This window comes from the organism of the source record quoted next, unplaced genomic scaffold (genome assembly GCF_019419815.1).
Source record: "Pyrus x bretschneideri cultivar Hongxiangsu unplaced genomic scaffold, Pyrus_bretschneideri_v1 Contig40, whole genome shotgun sequence".
Lineage (NCBI taxonomy): Eukaryota > Viridiplantae > Streptophyta > Magnoliopsida > Rosales > Rosaceae > Pyrus > Pyrus x bretschneideri.
In genome coordinates this window covers 632,793-652,058 of record NW_025999724.1, presented here as the reverse complement: position 1 = coordinate 652,058, position 19,266 = coordinate 632,793, and the positions used below count along the sequence as shown (strand labels likewise).

The following is a 19,266-nucleotide window of genomic DNA, read 5'->3' as shown; positions in this document are numbered from 1 at the left end:
CATTGTATGGCCAATAGTAGTACATGGCTTGACTTGGCATCTTTCCTATCTTTCCTTTTCCCTTTTAGTTTAAGCAATTTGACCCCCTCCTCCTTACGACACCGATGAAAGTAATTTCTGATGAGGAGGAAAGTAAAATAAAGGGGATGGAAATTGACCATCCTTCAAGAAGTAGGAGGGGAAAGAAAAAGGTGAAGGGGAGGAAGCAGGAAATTGAGACAAAGAAGAAGATGAAGAGAGTTCAAGATCTTTCTTTTAGTTCGGAAGATAAGGAAGGTTCAACGAGCTTACCATATTATTAGAGAAAGGGGAAAGAGTAGGGGGATAATCTATAAGGTCTGGTTCTCTAATGTTGATTCTGAATCTGGCTAAATTCTTATATTGAAATTGCATTCTTCTCAAAGAAATATCCCCCGAAGACGAATTCCATTGAGAGGCAATCATCGCTAGTTTCTCCCGAGGGCATGGTCCCCCAAGAAAGAATGTATTTCAGTCAATTTAAGGATGGTCGTGGTTGGGGTTTATGAAGAAAACTCCCTTTGAAGCATGAAAGGGCTAGTTTACTACTTGTTAGAGTAAGGTAGTTTACTTGCTTGACCATAAGGAGAGATAGCTTGTTTACTTAGTGCTTGCACTAAGGAAACCACATTCATGAAGGAAAGTGATTCTCTTAGCTTTAGCCAGCTTGGCTTGAATAAAGCAACTTTGGTATCAGGAAAGTAAGGAATCAGAGCTTTCTGTCATTCAGTAGTCGAATAGTTCCATGGTATTCATCAAGTGTGCAGAGTATTATCTGAGTGAATAGGCATTGTTTACCAAGCAAAGGTTTCTTGAAGAAACCCCTTTACTTTCATTCAGCTGATTCAGATACTGAATCGTCTCTCGCAATTCATGATAGATCAAGAGACTGACATAAACATGCATAAGCAGAATAAGCTTAGTCTTCTTTCTTGACTTTATTTTTCCTTATACGGTCAACACAATCTGAATTGTTCAGAGCCACTTTATAACGATTGCATTTTCATGCTTGAATAGTACCGCAGTCTGTGCATTGCCTTTTATCGAGAGAAAGACCAACCATTAGTCACGAGATTTCTTGTTCTGATGTTTAAAACGTGCCAATTAAACTATTAGCAAGTGCTTCGATTCTTTTGATGTGCAACATTCTACATAGGAAAGTTTCTCCCTTAACTGGGGTGTCGTAAGATGCCTCGTTCTACTCATCCACCCAAGTAAGATAGTTCAATCACTTTACCTGATGAAACAAAAAAACAGAAAAACGTTCTAGGATTTGAACAACTTAGTTGTTATAATTTGTTTTATAATACAGTTATTAAAAAACTATTCTTCTATTCCTATGCTAAACCGTGCTTGGGCCATTGCTCGAATGGTGGATCCACAAACCTACTATAACTATAAGATATAATAAGTAGAAAAAAGCCTACTTGGAGCATGTTCATCTTCCTCTCGTACGTTCATGATATTGCTTTCGCATGGCTCTTAAAGGCTCAACTAAAGGAACTCTATTGGCTAAAAGTTTGCTACTACAAGCGGCCTACTTTTACTTTAACTAATAAAAAAGTGTTTGAATGTATTTTTGTGGGGGGAGGTGGGGTGCAATAGTGCTTCGTTTTAGTGCTGCTTTAGTGAAGACAATTGAGCCGCTACAATTGTTGCAATAGTCGGGCAGTAAGCGCTGGTCCTAGCCTGGCAGGAGCCCTTTTCTCATCCTTTCTGGAACCATTTTGCAGTGCCTAATTCTTTTATTCATTATTTTTATAGTCAAACAAGTGAATTTGTCAAATGGAGAAATTTTCACATAGGTGGTTAGGTCTTTATGTGGAATATGTTAACTATTTACTTAAAAGCAAACGCAGTCTACAAAAATAAATTGTTTCGCTATAAAGACTCTACTATTTCTGTAAAAGTAAACTATTTCAGCAATAAAAACTAAATTATTTTTGCAAAATGAAAGTATTGAACCCTATTTGAACAAAAAGAAGCAGAAATCTGAGCAGTTGATATTTTAGTAACCATAAATTGACATAATCTCGAAAGACTTTGGAGGGTTTTAGAGTCTATATATATATAAGAACTGCGTGTTGTTTGTGGACTTCCAAACACTTTAGAATTGCATTAGGAAGAAAGAACCCACACAGTTTTATAACCAATTGCGTGCGGTTTGAAAACCTCAAAACACTTCAGACTGGTACAAGTACCTGGTCTTAGGAAGTAAACACCCGCATAGTTGCCACTAAGTACTACAGTCTAGTAGTATTTCTTTTCACTTGTAAGTGAAAGCGCTTAGGTTTGATCCTTGTCATAGGAAAATTTGAACCACATTATTGCAAGCTCATTGTGAGGCTGAGTCACCCCCCTCCTCCTAGTGTAGATAATATTATTCATTAAAAAAAAAAACACCCGCATGGTTGGTTTTTTTAGTAGCAATAAATTGTCGTAGCCTTCAAAGACTTCAAATACTGCGTGCTATTTGTTGAACTTCAAACACTGCAAAATTGTACAAGTAATTGTTTTTAGGAAAAAACACCCGCGCAATTGATTTTAGTAGCCATAAATTTATGTAACCTTGAATGACTTTAGAGGATTAGAGTCAATGAATATATGACCAAATGCGTGTTGCGTGCGAACCTCTAAATGCTTCAGAATTGCATGAGTACATCTTTTTAAGGACGAGGAAAGAAGAAAAACAGATTCCAAACTATAATTCTTATTACATTGATCAAAACAAAAGAAGAAGACTACAAATTGTCAAGACGACTACATATTAAAACGACCACATTTTTCAGACTTTATTCCGCTACTAAGTTATGAGATGCATTCTGTGCCGTTGTAAGGGCGTGGATTACTAACTTGTCCAGGGTCATTGGTGATGTGCGCATTTGCACCGTAGTCAAATAGCCAATTTTGAACTGTAGGAGCTGAGGCAGAAGACAATGGTGCAGCAGCAGCAAATGCTTGGAGTTTGGGTGCTGGGACACGTCCTTTATAAGCCATGTTTAAGCGATTGCAGCAGTCAATTGCAGAATGACCAGGACGGTGACAAATTTGGCAGTGTATGTGTCCAAAAGAATTACCAGAAGGAGAAGGAGCACCAAGAACTCCATCATTGACAACACGGAACTGAGCTCCAGGGTGATGACTTGGATTGGCAAGCCTGTACTGATTTCTCATATTTGATGATGAGCCACGTCCTCCACGAGAAGAGGAAGAAAATGTTCCATGACCACGATAGCCGTGGTTGCCACCACGACCACCTCGAGTGGCAGCGAGAGATGTGGGTCCAGTTTCAGCAACAAATGAGCAATGCATCTTCTGCCTGCGTTCAGCACCTAGGAGAAGGGCTTCAAGTGCACTATAGCTAATGGCTTCCTCACGAGCTTGAGCAGAGGAAACTGTACTTTCATATGCTAGGCTAACATTGTTAAGTATAACAGCAACTAAATCCGAATCGGATATAGGAGCACCAGAGAGTGACAATGTATCGACAAGACAATTTATTTTATCCAAAAATTCAGAAATGGAAGAATCACCTATGTGAGTATTCATTAACTCACTACGAAGCTGGAGAACACAACCGGTGGATTGAGAGGCATATTTCTCACGAGGAGTGGTCCAAGAAGAATGGGAACTGGTCTTCCCAATCAAGGCTACTAGTATAGTAAGATGAAATGACGAGTTGATCCATGACATTACCATGGCATCCTATTGTATCCAGGTGTCAAATTCAGGCTTCACCAAGTCGGTGACGTTGCCAGCATCATCTTTTAGGAATGCAGGCGGGCATTTGCTTGTTTCATCCACAAAGGAAACAAGATTTCGGCTTCTAAGTAAGGGTAACATCTGGGCATGCCAAAGGGGATAGTTCGTATGATCTAATTTGATCGTAAGAAAATTGGAAGCATTGGGTAGAACAGGGAGAGGAGATTGGGTTGCCATTTGAGTGAGGAGAGGAAAAAAAAATTGGATCAAGATTGTCGTATGACTTTAGCTCTGTGATACCATGAAAGAAACTAAACTAGGGTATGAAGATCTGAATTGCATAAGCTCAACTCAGTTAATTATAAGTGAGTCATTGACTTCATATTTATAGAGATTACATGAATATGTTTGTTACAGATTACAAGTATTTCAAATTTACAAAACAACTAAACAGATTACAAAGAGAGATATAGATAAGCTAGGATTGTTCAGATATCCTTTGACTGATATTTGAACTGTGGCAATCTGTTTGAATAGCGGGAGCTGGGATTTCAAACATAGATGACCCGAATTGCTAACTTGGCACACTTTTCGACTTGTACGGCTGGCATGGTTTATCTAGAAGATGAGGTTAAGGGAGTCAAACTCCATAATAACTTGCTCCCTTCTCAACGTAGGCCCATAAGGCCTCCCTAACCGCCATAGATTCGATGGCTAAACTGGAGGCTGCCCTCACTCCACCACTACCTCCTCCTAATTGGAACCAACCATCGCTGTTTCTAATCACCCAACCCGTACAACCAATCCCCGTCTCTTCTCTCTATGCACCAGCATAATTAAGCTTCCACCAACCAAATGCCAGTTTCTTCCACACCAATATCTCCCTCCTTGTTTTCTTTTCCAGGGTGACCTGCTCCTCTACACCCTTCATGCATCCTGACGCAAAATCTACTCCTTCCATGGGAGGTCTAGACTATTGAAAGCTTCAAATGGGATAAGTTTCTTGTTTATTAAATTGAATTTGAAAAGTAATATTTTAGTTTGTGGGAAATGTGGAGAGGAAAAATGGAAGTAGGGATGGTGGACGCGAGAGAGGAAAATTGGAAGTGGAATGACATGGGTTTTAATTGGGAGAATGGTTTGCTGCTGGAAAAAGAATTGAAAATTATATTAATTTTGGTTTTAGTTGACTTTATGGGCTCAATGGCAATTTCGTAAATAATGCGAAGTTGTATTATCAGAAGTGGGTTAACCTCTGTCAGGGGCAAAACTGGAAGAAAGATTTAATGATGCATGTTGGGCTTTGTTTCAGCTCGTGGGATTTAATTGATTTCGGCCTGTTTTATTTAACTTTTGTCCTTTTTCATTAAATTCCAAGCCCTTTTTATTAAATAAAAGGTGTAGATGCTTTTTGGTTAAGAAAAGGTTGGTTCAAACCTTTTTCGTTAAAACTCATTAAGATATATGATGTGGTTATTGATGAATGAATTATTACTTAAACGTTGATTAACGTACTTAATTTCTTTTGATGACACATCACATGATTTGCAAATATAGTCTAAAATTTTGACCTACCGAGCATTACGCATCTATTTATTAACAACTACACAACATATATTTTCAATCATAAGTTTTGACACTAAATTTCCAACATAAAAAATAATCTTTTTTTTTCCTGATAGTGCTACAATATTTCATTCCAGGGTTGGTTAACTCTTAATTACCTTCGCAACAATGTTAATGCTTTGTTTACTTCATATCAATAAAATTTTGGTCTGAGTCGCAACACAAAATATAAACAGGTCCCAACACAAATCTTATGTCTATATAACTACTGAAATTAATTAGCTACTAAAAATCCCTTCAAACAACACACAAAAATATCATGTAGAAATAGACTTTTTATGTATTTAGCAAATTCTTTTTCATACATATCAATGTAAAAAGAATTGGAAGTCAGAAAACTTTAGGGTCCCACTTCGAAAGCTTGTCTAGGGCTCCCAAATTCTCAGGGCCAGCCAAGTATCACAACAACTACAACATTTTACGATTACAATTCAACACCAAATAAAGTGAACGAAATGTGAAGGGGAAGAGACCAACAAATAAAATGTGAGAGGCAAGAGGCCAAGACTGATTTCAAGAAGATTGCTGCCGACTTGAAAGCCGAAGGCAGAAGCCGGCGGAAGAGAGTTTTCTATTCTCAATTTCCAACTAGTCTATATCAAGACTTCTTACATGGAAACAAATTTTATTTTTATCAAGTGCGTTTACTTTGTGCCACTGAGATTTGAATTTTTGTTTTAGTTCCTCTATTTTATACGCACGTCTTTTTTACATGTCATCATAACCCTGTTTGAATACAGTTCAATATTCATGCACTCAAACTTGCCAATATTCACCGCACCAAATATTTTTAATTATCTAGCTAGAATATGTAGCCCACGGTGATGCAATGCGAATTTCTTTCAAAAAAACAAACATATAAAAATCTGTAAGTGGGACTCCTTAGAATTCTACCAAACGTTTGTTAAATTCCCATAGACTGGATCAAACTTCCACCTAAGTCTACAAGTGCAGTTCTTATAGAAGTCTGCAAAACTCTATACGGAGTCTCTCTTTTTTATCTTTTTAATTTTTTAATTTTTTTTATGGGTCAAAACTCTACGTGGACTTTGTGGAAACATTCAAAGTCTATACAAAGGTTATAGAATTCCATATTTAATACATGATCAGATATTTGTTCTACGAACAACTACAAGAGTTAGGCGTCAGTGATTCTCAATCGTGGATACATGTGGTGACACATCCCGATCCGAAATGACCACATGGATACCCAAATTGCAATATGTTTGCCAACACCTGAAAGGTGACGAAGCTATAAAGTGTAGTGAGATGGAAAATGTGAAGGAATTAAAACCTAAAAGTAACTAATTTAGAGTGTGCATGTGAGCGGGATTGAACCCATATCACACAAGTGATGTCAGAGCATAGATAAATTGTAGTAAAAGAAGAGTAAGAACATTTATACCAAAAGCAGAAGTCTCCTGCATAACAGCTTTCACCCACAATCCTTGTCATCATGAAACCTCTGCCACTAAAATCCGGGAAAGGGTGAAAAACAGGGATGAGTGGGTCTGAAAATAAAGTTTTAAAAAACCTTTTTGAAAAGTGTAACCCCTCACTGTAAAACAAGTATATGGTTTCTCAAAAATATTATAATAATAGTATGTGGTACGTACCTTGCAGCAGAAGTGAGTCAAAGATGTAGGGTACAACAACAAAGAATCTCAACATTAAATCTCAAAAAATTATTATAACAAAATCAATGCTCATTAATTTATGTAGGCACACAAGTCCACTACAGAGGTATTCAAACAATGGAAGAGGCTAAGTGTAGGTTTTACATTCTAGTACTACATCATGTGAGCTACGCTAGTCGCATCACATACAAGTCCAAAACATCACACAAAAGGACAGGTTGACACCTAACTATGGTTCCAAAGCGAATGTACATGGTGCATGTGCACTACACGTGAAACTAGTCCTTGACCCAAGATAGTACAAATAACTAAGAGACATCGTGCAAATATGTAATCATAAGCAGGCAAAACTTAAGGATGTCATGCCACAAGTTTATGCTCACAAATAATATTAAAAACATAAAGTGTACGGAAAGTATATTTGTAAAGCTAAACATGGCATGTCACATCATAGAATATATAAGCAGTTGTTGGGAAAAATCGCATATACATATATATATACGTAAAAACGAAAAGACCCACTTATAGTTACTTGCGATGTCACGTCTTTTTGAGCTAAGAAAGTCGGAGTCTCTGATAATAATCACACCTAAGTATAATATTGATACCCATTAGTAAAACTCAACTCAAACGATCAAATTTGAGAAAGTGGAGTGCGGATTTGGAATCAGAGTGTCGAAATACGCTAAGAAGGATCCCGGGCGAATTTTTGTAAAAAATCAAAGGTTAACCCTAAAAGTCAACCGAGACGCTTTGGTGGTCAACTATGTTAAAACTTCAGAATTTTTCAAAATGGACTCGAGACATCGAAATTAGCCTAAGAGGGTTTTTGAGAAAATTTAGTAAAAGTCAACACAAGGAATATTTCATGATGCATTTTGAAATTGGGCTGGGTCAGGTAATAGCCCAAAGGTTTGGGCCAGTTATCAGATCAGGATTTTTTTTCTCGGGTCAAGTTGGCTTGCTAGGCTCGCAAGTTAAACCCGTCAGACCAAGCGAAGAAGAACACCATAAATTGGGAAATTTAGCCGAAAAACGTCCCCAGCTCCGTTTAGCTTCAAATCTCAACTAAAACTAGCAACCCAATATATCACATTGAAGCCCAAGAAACAAGGAATCGAAATGTACCACTATGTTGCTCGGCTGTGGCTGGAGTTGGTTGGAAAAAGCCTGCAAAGGCTTCGGGTCCGTTGGAAAATCTGGGAAAAATTTTGTCTTCATTGTTTCTGCATCCCAAACTCACCAAAAAGAACACGCCGACTTAGAAATTGAACTAAACATAAAAAAAAATAAAAAAAATAAAAGAGAAAGGAGGAACCCCAAAGCTTACCTAGGCAGTGAATGGCGGAGATTCATTGGGAACGGTGACGGTCTCGGTATCTCAGGGAGACAAAGGTTGAGGTAAGGGAGAGTGACAAGAGAGAGAGAGAGGAAGAGACGTGGTGATTGGGTGGAACTCGCCGAAGTTGACTGGGTATGGTAGTGCTTGGTGGAACTCATCGAATTCTAGGAAATAAGAAGCAGTATGCATGCATGTCAAACCTTAGTAATTTTCAGCTAAAAAACACACATGCATGAATATATTTAGTTACCTAGGATCAATTCCAAGCAAGTTTAAGTGCCACCACTCACGAACTTGACGGAAGTTTTGCTGGAATTTTAATGTTAGGGTTAGGCATGCATATGCAGAGGATGGGCTAAGAACACACAAATTAAAGCTCAATCCAATAGAAACTTCAATTCCAACCCAGATAAGAACCCAGAAATCGAAGAGAAGGAAATAATCTCACCTGAGATTGAAGGTGAGAGCTCAAAAGCTCTCGAGTCTAATGGGACTACACTTCACAATGCTCCGATGGCGCATGCAAGACCATCACTAGGTTCCCTGTGTCCCAAAGATTAAGGTTTCATGGTTTTGGAGTTCGATTTGTGAAGGGATTAGGGTGATAGTGTGGGTTCTCTCTCTCGATGCTAGAGAGAGTGTGAGTTCGATAGTGCACAAAGAGAATGGAGAGATAGAGAGTGATTTCAGCTGAGGGAGAGAGAGTGTGTGAAATAAAAAAAAATAAAGAAAGCTAAAGAAATAGTTGTGAGATAAGAGTGTTAAAGTAAGGATGAATATAATAATGATTGAGTCTGTAAGTAGAGAGAAAGTGAGGGGCTAGCTGAACCAAGGCAATGGTGCACACTGCACGAGGATGATTTTTAAAGTTTGAACTTATCTTAGGTGAATTTGTACTGTTTCGAACATAACTTATTTGTTATAACTTTGAATTGAGTTCCATCTGCTGCCACGTGTTCGTAAAAATGAGTACTATTCAAAATTAGTAAAATAAGACTGGAAAAGTGAAAGGAAAATTGAAGTCCACATGGAATGTCTACGTGGCATCTCAGGGTTATTTTGATAATTTCACTACTACTGAGAATAAAATAGGATAAATCTCAGGACGGGATGTCACATGTGGCCTTTATTAGAAATCTACGGTCATGAATTATTGTTTGTGTGTCGGAGAATTGTCATGATAATCAACTAAATATGACAAGTGACTAGTTAAGATATTTTTTTTGTTGCTTTAACTGGTTCTGAAAGTGTTTGTAGAGAAACTTTCGGTACTCGGAAAAAAAAAAGTACATGTATGAGGAGTGCATATCTAATAAAATTTTTGGAGTGTCAATACTATAGCACCAAAAGTACAACTTACGAGGGTTGTTTTATTAATTGACTATTTTAATTTTAAAGAAAAATTCCACCAAATTAAGAGTAGGTAGAGTTATGATGCATGGTTCATAAAATTCTTCAATGTTTTCTTTGCATGCATCTATTTAGGGGAGTGCTACCACTACTATAAAAACATACTTACGCGACGACAACTTGTGCGACGGAGCAAACTGCATCGCACAAAGTATGTTTGCGCAATGGTAACAACAAAACGTCATACAAAGGCATTTCGCGCAAAGGAACTTTGTGCGACGAAGACCGCCATCGTGCAAAACAGCATCGCGCGACGAAGGACCACCTACGTCGTGCAATGTTGGGAAAAAAGAGGTAAAAGTCTTGGTTTAGGCGACATAGGTGCACTTATGTCGCGCAAAGTAGTTTTGTGCGACGACAGTCTTTTTTGCACGACGAATTTTGTGGTATCCACTTCTGTAAATATTTTAAATTGATGATCAAATTAGTTCATTGTATTCATATAGGATCAAGGAGTGTAGCTGTAAAAAAAATCATCAAAATCGGAGTTAAAATAACCGTTAAATCGTGATTTTTCGTTTATAACCGTCAAAAAAAAATTTCCCGTTACTTTATTTTTGAATGTTTGTTTTTTGTGATTTTTGGTGTATGCAATCTTGAAGTATATACAAACATGCTTTTTGGTTGGATCGTTGAAACTAGTTTTATAGAATGCGTATCCTATCAAAACAACAGATTCACTAACACTTAAAAGTTTATTTATTCTTTCATTAAGTATAACATAAGATCTTGTATCTACTAGTGTAAATATTTTAAATTGATGATCGAATTAGTTCATTGTATTCATATAGGATCAAGGAGTGTAGCTGTAAAAAAGTCATCAAAATCGGAGTTAAAATAACCGTTAAATCGTGATTTTACATTTATGATCGTTGAAAAGTTTTGCCCCGTACTTGATCTTTGAATGTTTGTTTTTTGCGGATTTTGGCATATGCGATCTCGAAGTATATACAAACAAGTTTGACGGTTGGATCGTTGAAATTAGTTTCATAGAATGCGTATCCCATCAAAACAATAGATTCACTAACACTTAAAGAGTTTATTTACACTTTCATTAAGTATAACATAAGATTTTGTGGTATCCACTAGTGTAAATATTTTAAATTAAAGATCGATTTCATTCATTGTATTCATATAGGATCAAGGAGTGTAGTTGTAAAAAATCATCAAAATTGGAATTAAAATAATCGTTAAATTGTGATTTTTCATTTATAACCGTTGAAAAGTTTTGTCATGTTACTTGATCTTTGAACGTTTGTTTTTAGCAATTTTTGGCGTATGTGATCCCGAAGCATATACAAACAAGTTTGATGGTTGGATCGTTGAAATTAGTTTCGTAGAATGCGTATCCCATCAAAACAATAAATTCACTAACATTTAAAGAGTTTATTTATACTTTCATTAAGTATAACATAAGATTTTATGGTATCCACTAATGTAAATATTTTAAAATGAAGATCGAGTTCATTCATTATATTTATATAGGGTCAAGGAGTGTAGCTGTAAAAAATCATCGAAATCAGAGTTAAAATAACCGTTAAATCGTGATTTTTCATTTTTAACCGTCGAAAAGTTTTGTCTTGTTACTTGATCTCTTAATGTTTGTTTTTTGTGATTTTTGGTGTATGCGATATCGAAGCATATACAAACAAATTTGACGATTGATCGTTGAAATTAGTTTCGTAGAATGTGTATCCCATCAAAACAATAGATTCACTAACACTTAAAGAGTTTATTTATACTTTCATTAAGTATAACATAAGATTTTGTGGTATCCACAAGTGTAAATATTTTAAATTGAAGATCGAGTTCATTTATTTTATTCGTATAGGGTCAATGAGTGTAGTTGTAAAACATCATCAAAATCGGAGTTAAAATAACCATTAAATCGTGATTTTTCGTTTATAACCATCGAAGACTTTTGTCACGTTACTTGATCTCTGAATGTTTGTTTTTTGCGTATGCGATCTCGAAGCATATACAAATAAGTTTGACAGTTGGATCGTTGAAATTAATTTCGTAGAATGCGTATCACATCAAGTTCAATGGTGTGTGTGTGTGTATATATATATATTTATTAAGTAGTTTTAAATTTATTTATTTTGTACGTATAACACTTAAGAAAATGAATGGTATGTATATTTATTAAGTAGCTTTATATTTATTATTGTAGTTCAGATCGGGTTTTTATTAGAAAAATATATTATTATGCAAAAAAAGGTTTGGTGCTAAAATCTTGCGCGACGCATAGGCCGAGTCGCACAAACATCTTTTGCGCGACATAGGTGCACCTTCGTCGCGCAAAGTCAATGACTTTGTGATATAACATAAGATTTTATGGTATCCACTTGTAGAACTATTTTAAATTGACGATCAAATTAGTTCATTGTATTCATATAAGATCAATGAGTGTAGCCGTAAAAAATCATCACAATCGAAGTTAAAATAACCGTTAAATCATGATTTTTCGTTTATAACCATCAAAAAGTTTTGATTTTTGGCGTATGCAATCTTGAAGCATATACAAACAAATTTGACGGTTAGATCGTTGAAATTAGTTTCGTAGAATGTATATCCTATCAAAACAATGGATTCACTAACACTTAAAAAATTTATTTATACTTTCATTTAGTATAACATAAGATTTTATGGTATCCACTAGTGTAAATATTTTAAATTGAAGATTGAGTTCATTGTATTCATACAGGGTCAAGTAGTGTAGCTATAAAAAAACATCAAAATTGGAGTTAAAATAACCATTAAATCGTGATTTTTCGTTTATAACCGTCGGAAAGTTTTGTCCCATTACTTGATATTTGAATGTTTATTTTTTACGATTTTTTTGTGTATGCGATCTCGAAGCATATACAAACATATACAAACAAGTTTAACGGTTAGATCGTTGAAACTAATTTCGTAGAATGCATATCACATCAAGTTCAATGGTGTATATATATTTATTAAGTAGCTTTAAATTTATTTATTTTGTGCGTATAACACTTAAGAAATTGAATGATATGTATATTTATTAAGTAGCTTTATATTTATTATTGTAGTTCGGATCGGGTTTTCATTAGAAAAATATATTATTGTGGAAAAAAACAGTTTAAGTCTTGGTTTGGCGCTAAAATTTTGGCGACGTACAAGCCGCGTCGCGCAATCGTCCTTTGCGTGACATAGGTGCACCTTCGTCACACAAAATAGCTTTGCGCAACGGCAGTCTTTGTCGTGCAAAACAGTTTTGCATGATGAAGGTGCACCTACGTCGCATAAGTTGTTAAAATTATGGCGGTCCAATTGTAAAAAGTAGGCGCTTATTTTTGAATTTTCCCCAATTTCAAGGACAAAATGGAAGAGAGTCCTTCCTCCTCATCTCGCCATCTCTCTCACTCCGTCTCGCATAGCCTTCCTTGCGATTGCACCCAGCCAGCCTCCTCCTCATCCTTCCTCCTTCTCCTTCTCGAATCCTGGTTTACCTCCTGTGCACACCCACCCACCTCCTCTTTCTGGCATGGTTGCTGTGAGCGAGACTTCGATTCGCGAGACCGTGGATAACAATCTCCAGAGTCCCCTCCGCTGCTTCGTTTTCTGCAACAACAACAAAACCTCCATAGTCGTATTCGTTCATTCCAACAACCCTATCTCTATGCTCTTCTAACTTCCAGCTCGCTCTCACCATATGGGCTCCACTTCCGCCATCTCTCTCTGGTCTCATCCCAAGGTACTCTCTCTCTCTCTCTCTCTCTCTCTCTTACTTGAATACTAAAACTCCTATTCGGTTCTTAGATTTTACTGCAGCCCCAAAGGTCCGGGAGTGCTTTTCTGGGCTATCGTGGGTAGGGCGTGGTTTTACTTGCTATCCTACCGCGAAGGAGGAGATGCTTAGCGGTAAAAGCCGCTTCTAGGCCATCCGGTGGTCGAAGAGTGTACAGAGAATCGCAGAACGGAGGCTCATTGTTTGTTGCTCCTGTCAAGCAGCTTGCTTCCTTCGTTGTTCCCGCCGCCTCCTTCTTGGCCGTCACTTTTGGTACTGCTTTTGCTTTCAATTCCTTTTTGTTTTACCATCTCTTAGGCAAAAATTTAACTTGGTTGAATGTTGGATAGAAATCAGGAAACTTTAACATGGTTAAAATGTGGTAGAAATTGGAAAATTTCAATTTGGTTGAATGTTGGATAGAAATTAGAAAACTTAACTTGGTTAAAATGTGGGATAGAAATTGGAAAACTTTAATTTGGTTGAATGTTGGGTAGAAATGGTATTGGATTTTGCAGTTTATTCCGGCATATCATACTGGTGTTATTGTGATCATGTATGAAGATTTCTTGACTGATAAATGTGGATGGGTTAATTGGTATCTTGTGGGAAAATTTGTGAAGAAATATTTTTATGCATTGGAACTGTTTGAGAAAATGTCTGAGAAAGGTAGTGAAGACAAAATGGAAATATCTCACTAGAGAGACCTCTACAGTTTCGTGAGCACTAATTATATCTGGAATCCCTCTGGTTGCACAATTATTGTTGAGCTTTTAGTAAGTAAATTTCAAGGAATCTCTGCTACTTTTCACCAATATGCTACAAGTATACCACCAATTGCCGTTGCTATTCCCTGGAAGCCAACCCCAAATTATAAATACAAATGGAATGAGCTTTTCCCAATTTAAAAATGTGGAGTTTGATCATGTTGCGAAGGCAATTGAGAATGTGAGGGTCAGATGGATAGTACTACCAACTGCTTCAATCTTATTTCTCTTGGTTGATGAAAAATCTAAGAGACAAAGTGAATGCACTATGGGCACCTATTTTGATTTAGCATGCTCTCTCGAAGGTCACCTAGAAAGCAATTTTGGTGCCTTGGCTATTGATTTACATGCTGATTTCTATCTTTGGTTCACTCGTAACCTTGATATTTGGCCTATTTGGGATCCGGGGGATGCATCAGAGAAAGCTGTCAAACTGATAAGCTATTTTTAGTACATGGAGGTCAAGCGAATGGCTGTTTTTGTGAATCTATTTTTCCAGAGGGAACTACCATTAAAAGGTATTGATGTCGAACGGAGGGCAATGATTGCAGTTGAACTGAAAACATGCCTTTTCACAAGTTCTCTGAATTCAAGGATTGAGGTCGAGCTTTATGGGTAAGAGAAATCGTTGATGGATATCCAACTCAGAAAGAGGAATCCACATCAGGTGAACAGCAGTTGGAATACCACAGGCAAGCATTTTCATGTACAGCCCATCAAACCCTCCAAAATCTTCAAATAGCATTTCAAATTCCTGGTATGAGAATTTAAAAATTAGAAACATAATTAAAATAGCTATTTGTTGCATGCATAATCTGTTTATCTTTCTTTAGCTACATGCTTGCTTGAGAGTTATCAGATGAGGGGTTTTGTCTCGTATTTGCAATGCGCGTATGTTGTAAGATACACTTTTCGGATTAATAATTGGATTAAGGCAGATTTCCAATATATAAATCATGTGCCAATTGCCAACTATGACGACCTCTTATCCTTTTGAACTTTCTCTCTACCTTAGCTGGCAAGCTATGAACTTGATGATATTATCATGATGTCAATCAATTTAATCATTGAATTACTGCTTTTATTTCAAATGGTAGCTACAAGCCAACCTTATCTTCCATGTACTTAAGCTTTCAATTTGCATTGAGAACTATTAAATGTAATGAACTTTGGTATTGCCTTTGTTCCCTTAATCTGCATATTATCTTTTTATCCTATGTCTTCTCTGCAACCTATTGGAGTCTAAGTGAGAAATGGCTCAATTATTACATTTTATCAAATGGCAGCTCATATTTAGAACAAAGAGGGTGTGTGGTTTTGGTGTATTGATATTTGTATTGTAATTAAACTTGTGGTTGTGTGGTTTTGGTGTATTGAGATATGAGGAGTGATGAAGGAGCTACACAAACTGTAGCGAGCTGCATGAAGTAGTGAGATACATGAAGGAGCTATATGAAGGAGTGATGAAGGAGCTACATACATTGTATGTACAAAAGGGAAGATGCTTTTATCTACACATCTTCGAAAGAATTCAAGTTTGTATTTTTGGAGTTCGAGGACATGTGTTAATATGTTCAAACATATATCTTAGGTTTGTAATGAATGTATTGGCTTTACCACATTGATCTGATATACGTTTGTTTTTATTACTGATAATACAAAATATTCTTTAAACAATGCTCAATGGAAATTTTACCAAAAAGCATATATTTTTTGCCTCAATTTCCATTGGTATATTAATTATTGTTTAGAATTTAATTACAATATTTATTAAAAATTAAATAAAAAATATTTTTGCTAAAAAAAATAAGGTTTGTGCGACGAAGAAGTAACTTGTGTCACGCAAAGTGTCTTTGCACGACAGATAATCTATGTCACACAAAGTAGTTTTGCGTGACGTAGGGACATGCGTCGCATAAAGACACTTTGTGCGATGTAGGAAAATGCGTCGAGCAAAACTACTTTGCGCGATGTAGGTTACTTCTTCGTCGCGCAAACCGTGCTTTCATTGCCTTGGCGTGACAATTGGTGTGCGACGAAGGTTTCGTTGGCCTAATTTTTGCGTGATATTTTTTGACTTTGGGCAACGAAGGACTTTTGTCGCACAAACTGTTTTTTGCACTAGTGTACGAGTACTATTTACTTAAATTATGTTCTGTAAAATATATGATGTGGTTGTTGATGAATGAATTATTACTTAAGCGTTAATTAACGTACTTAATTTTTTTTAGTGACACATCACATAATTTGCAAATATCGTCTAAAATTTTGACCTATCGAGCATTACTCATCTATTAATTAACAACTAGACAACATATACTTTCAATCAAAGGTTATGACACTAAATTTCCAACAGAAAAAATAATCTTTTTTTTTTTTGATAGTGCTACAATATTTCAGTCCAGGGTTGGTTAACTCTTAATTACCTTCGTGACGATGTTAATGCTTTGTTTACTTCATATCAATAAAGTTTTGGTCTAAGTTGCAACACAAAATATAAGCAGGTCCCAACACAAAACTCATGTGTATATAACTACTGCAATTAATTAGCTACTAAAATTCCCTTCGAACAACACACAAAAATAGTCCCCTTCAAACGTCAAGTTACACATACATAAAAATGTATTCTTATTTTGTATGACAGAAAATAAACTTCGGAAGAAAAAGAAAAAGATGGGATTATTAGGTATTTGCGTGTGGGATTATCAGGACCATGAACCTCAACAACACTCCTCTACTTGTAGAATTCCATGATCCAAAGATTAGCAGTGAAACATTCATATCTGATGCCACTAAATCCAGCAGCAGTTGCTAAGGCCATGAATTCTTCTTGGCTCCTCTCCATCCCTCCCGGGGTTTGAGTCATCATATGCAGATCAAGTTGGCCGTTGGTCCTCACAGATAGGTTAGAATCTGGCTTAATTGGGAGAAGTGCCTCCACCACGATCACTTTTCCATTGTCTGGAATTGCATTGTAACAATTTTTCAATAGCTTTATGCAGTCTTTATCCAACCAGTCATGAAGTATGTACTACAAAATAGTCCCAACAAAAATGGAATTATTAATTAAATAGAAAAGCTTCGGTTAATGATATTCATTGGAAAAAGGCTTCTCATGGTATAAAAGATCAAATAAAGAGAAAATTCCAATTTATATTATTACTTTTCTCAGGTCAAACAAAAATAATGCATGAGGAGTTTAAAATTCACCTTCAAAAAAATGGCATCCCCATTTGGAATACTTTCAAACATGTCTCCTCCTACATTTTCAACACCTGCAAAATAAACGACTCCAATCTCTTATTACGCAGAAAAGATAGAATTCAAATTATATATAGGCCATAATATTATAAATTTAAAGTCGTACCAGGATAAGAGGAGGCATGTTTTATAACATGAGGTAAGTCAAAATTGATGCCCTTAATATGTGGATATTTAGAAGTGATTAGACTAATTGCCCCTCCCAAATTACCACCAACATCAACAAGCTGCGTAACGTGCTCAAAACCTTTGTAGAGCTTGAGAATTCTCTTCATAACTAGGGTGCTATGGTTGAACATTGCCTTGTTGAATATTTCATTAAACCTATGGTCGACACTTGGATACTGAAAGTGGTGCATGCCATGAGCTCTGTCAAATGCAATTCCTCCTTCAATAACTGCATCTTTCACCTTACGCCTGTCGATGTTCACAAAATTAGAGTTAGCTATAGCTATGTATTCTTAGATCTGGACTAGGGGTAGTGCTAGTTAGATTAGGAATTTTCGATTCTACCATTAAAATTTCTGATCAAATACAAACCTTTCCATAAAAGAGAGAACTCCAGTTCTAAAATAATTTAACAGTTTCGGATTTGGAAATTTTGATCGGACAAAAATTTTGGAATGAAAATCGTAAACCTTATTTCCGATCTTATCCTTGAACAAATATGGGACACATTCATGTATATACGAAGCTGGGACACATTTTGATCCTCTTCATACATACATGAACATGCCCAATTTTCAAAATGTGGTTCAGCAACAAGTCTGGACGAAAGAAACATACCAGCCTTTTACGAAGGCCTCGTCTTGAACCATAGTCAACACAGGGGCTAATGAAACACCATCTTCATTAGTCACAAAGTGCTTGGACACAGGGGTAAGGCTGTAGAGCCTCCGGAAACACTTGTCAAGTTTACCGTTAACAACTGTGCAGTCGAGCACGGAGTTGCTGGCCAGGACAGCTAGAAGGCGATCTAGCATCATGGGTCCGTCAGGGGTCTTGGTTCCGACGTGAGCTGCGATCTCAGCTGAAGAGAGCTTGGCATTTGGACCCTCTTTTGCTATGATGTCAAAAACGCCAAGCTCAATTGCTGACTGCATGGAGAAGGACAGCACTGAAGAAACCACCAGCTGCAGTGCATGGCAGTAGCTCTCTTCTTCTTTCCTTGCTTCATCATCAAGAGGAATGTCAGGAAGGCCTTTTGGTTCCTCTAGAGAAGCCATTGGATTAGTGCTTGTGCATCTAGCTAAGCTGTCTACATTGATTTATATGCTATAAAATCTTCGATTTATTAGGTTAAGTGTTCTTTCATTTTCATTGTTTATGGTTTTATTTTTGACTGGATTTATTTTATTGTTTTATTTTCATACTTGATATATTATTGCCAACAAGTTGGGATTAAACAAAGTTGTCTGCGGGCATGGATTCCTTGAATAGTCAAATTAAGTAATGGGAAATAATTTTGAATGACAGTGAGCGTAGAGTCTATTACATGAACACCATACAAAGTTGGGATGAGGATCCTATCCAGATCCCTTTTGTAGGGATCCTCATATCATGATAGTTCATTGTAAATCGTGCTATCAGTTTTCATTAGATACTATTTGTGTTTAATCTTAAATAATAAAATTTAAAATAATTTTTAATCGTACGATATACGATAAACGGTTAGGATGTGAGAATCATTAGGATCCCCACAACTTAGAATTGAATGAGATCCAAATCGACAAATTTGAATATTAAATT

General features: G+C 36.4%; 1 protein-coding gene and 1 long non-coding RNA gene across 2 annotated transcripts; one reads left to right on the top strand and one right to left on the bottom strand.

Moving 5' to 3' along the window:
- The first annotated feature begins 13,033 nt into the window (after positions 1-13,033).
- LOC125469175 lies at positions 13,034-15,884 on the top strand. Its single transcript, XR_007251530.1, has 2 exons — positions 13,034-13,456; positions 13,522-15,884. It is a non-coding gene; the product is annotated as an uncharacterized LOC125469175 (long non-coding RNA).
- Positions 15,885-16,780: 896 nt separating this feature from the next.
- Positions 16,781-18,852, bottom strand: LOC103927980 (caffeic acid 3-O-methyltransferase). The gene is made up of 4 exons (XM_009336972.3): positions 18,304-18,852; positions 17,624-17,934; positions 17,467-17,531; positions 16,781-17,287 (listed from the first exon to the last, which is right to left on the bottom strand). The coding sequence occupies exons 1-4, from the start codon at positions 18,741-18,743 to the stop codon at positions 16,991-16,993; spliced, it is 1,113 nt and encodes a 370-aa protein (XP_009335247.2). The 5' UTR covers positions 18,744-18,852; the 3' UTR covers positions 16,781-16,990.
- Positions 18,853-19,266: the final 414 nt, after the last annotated feature.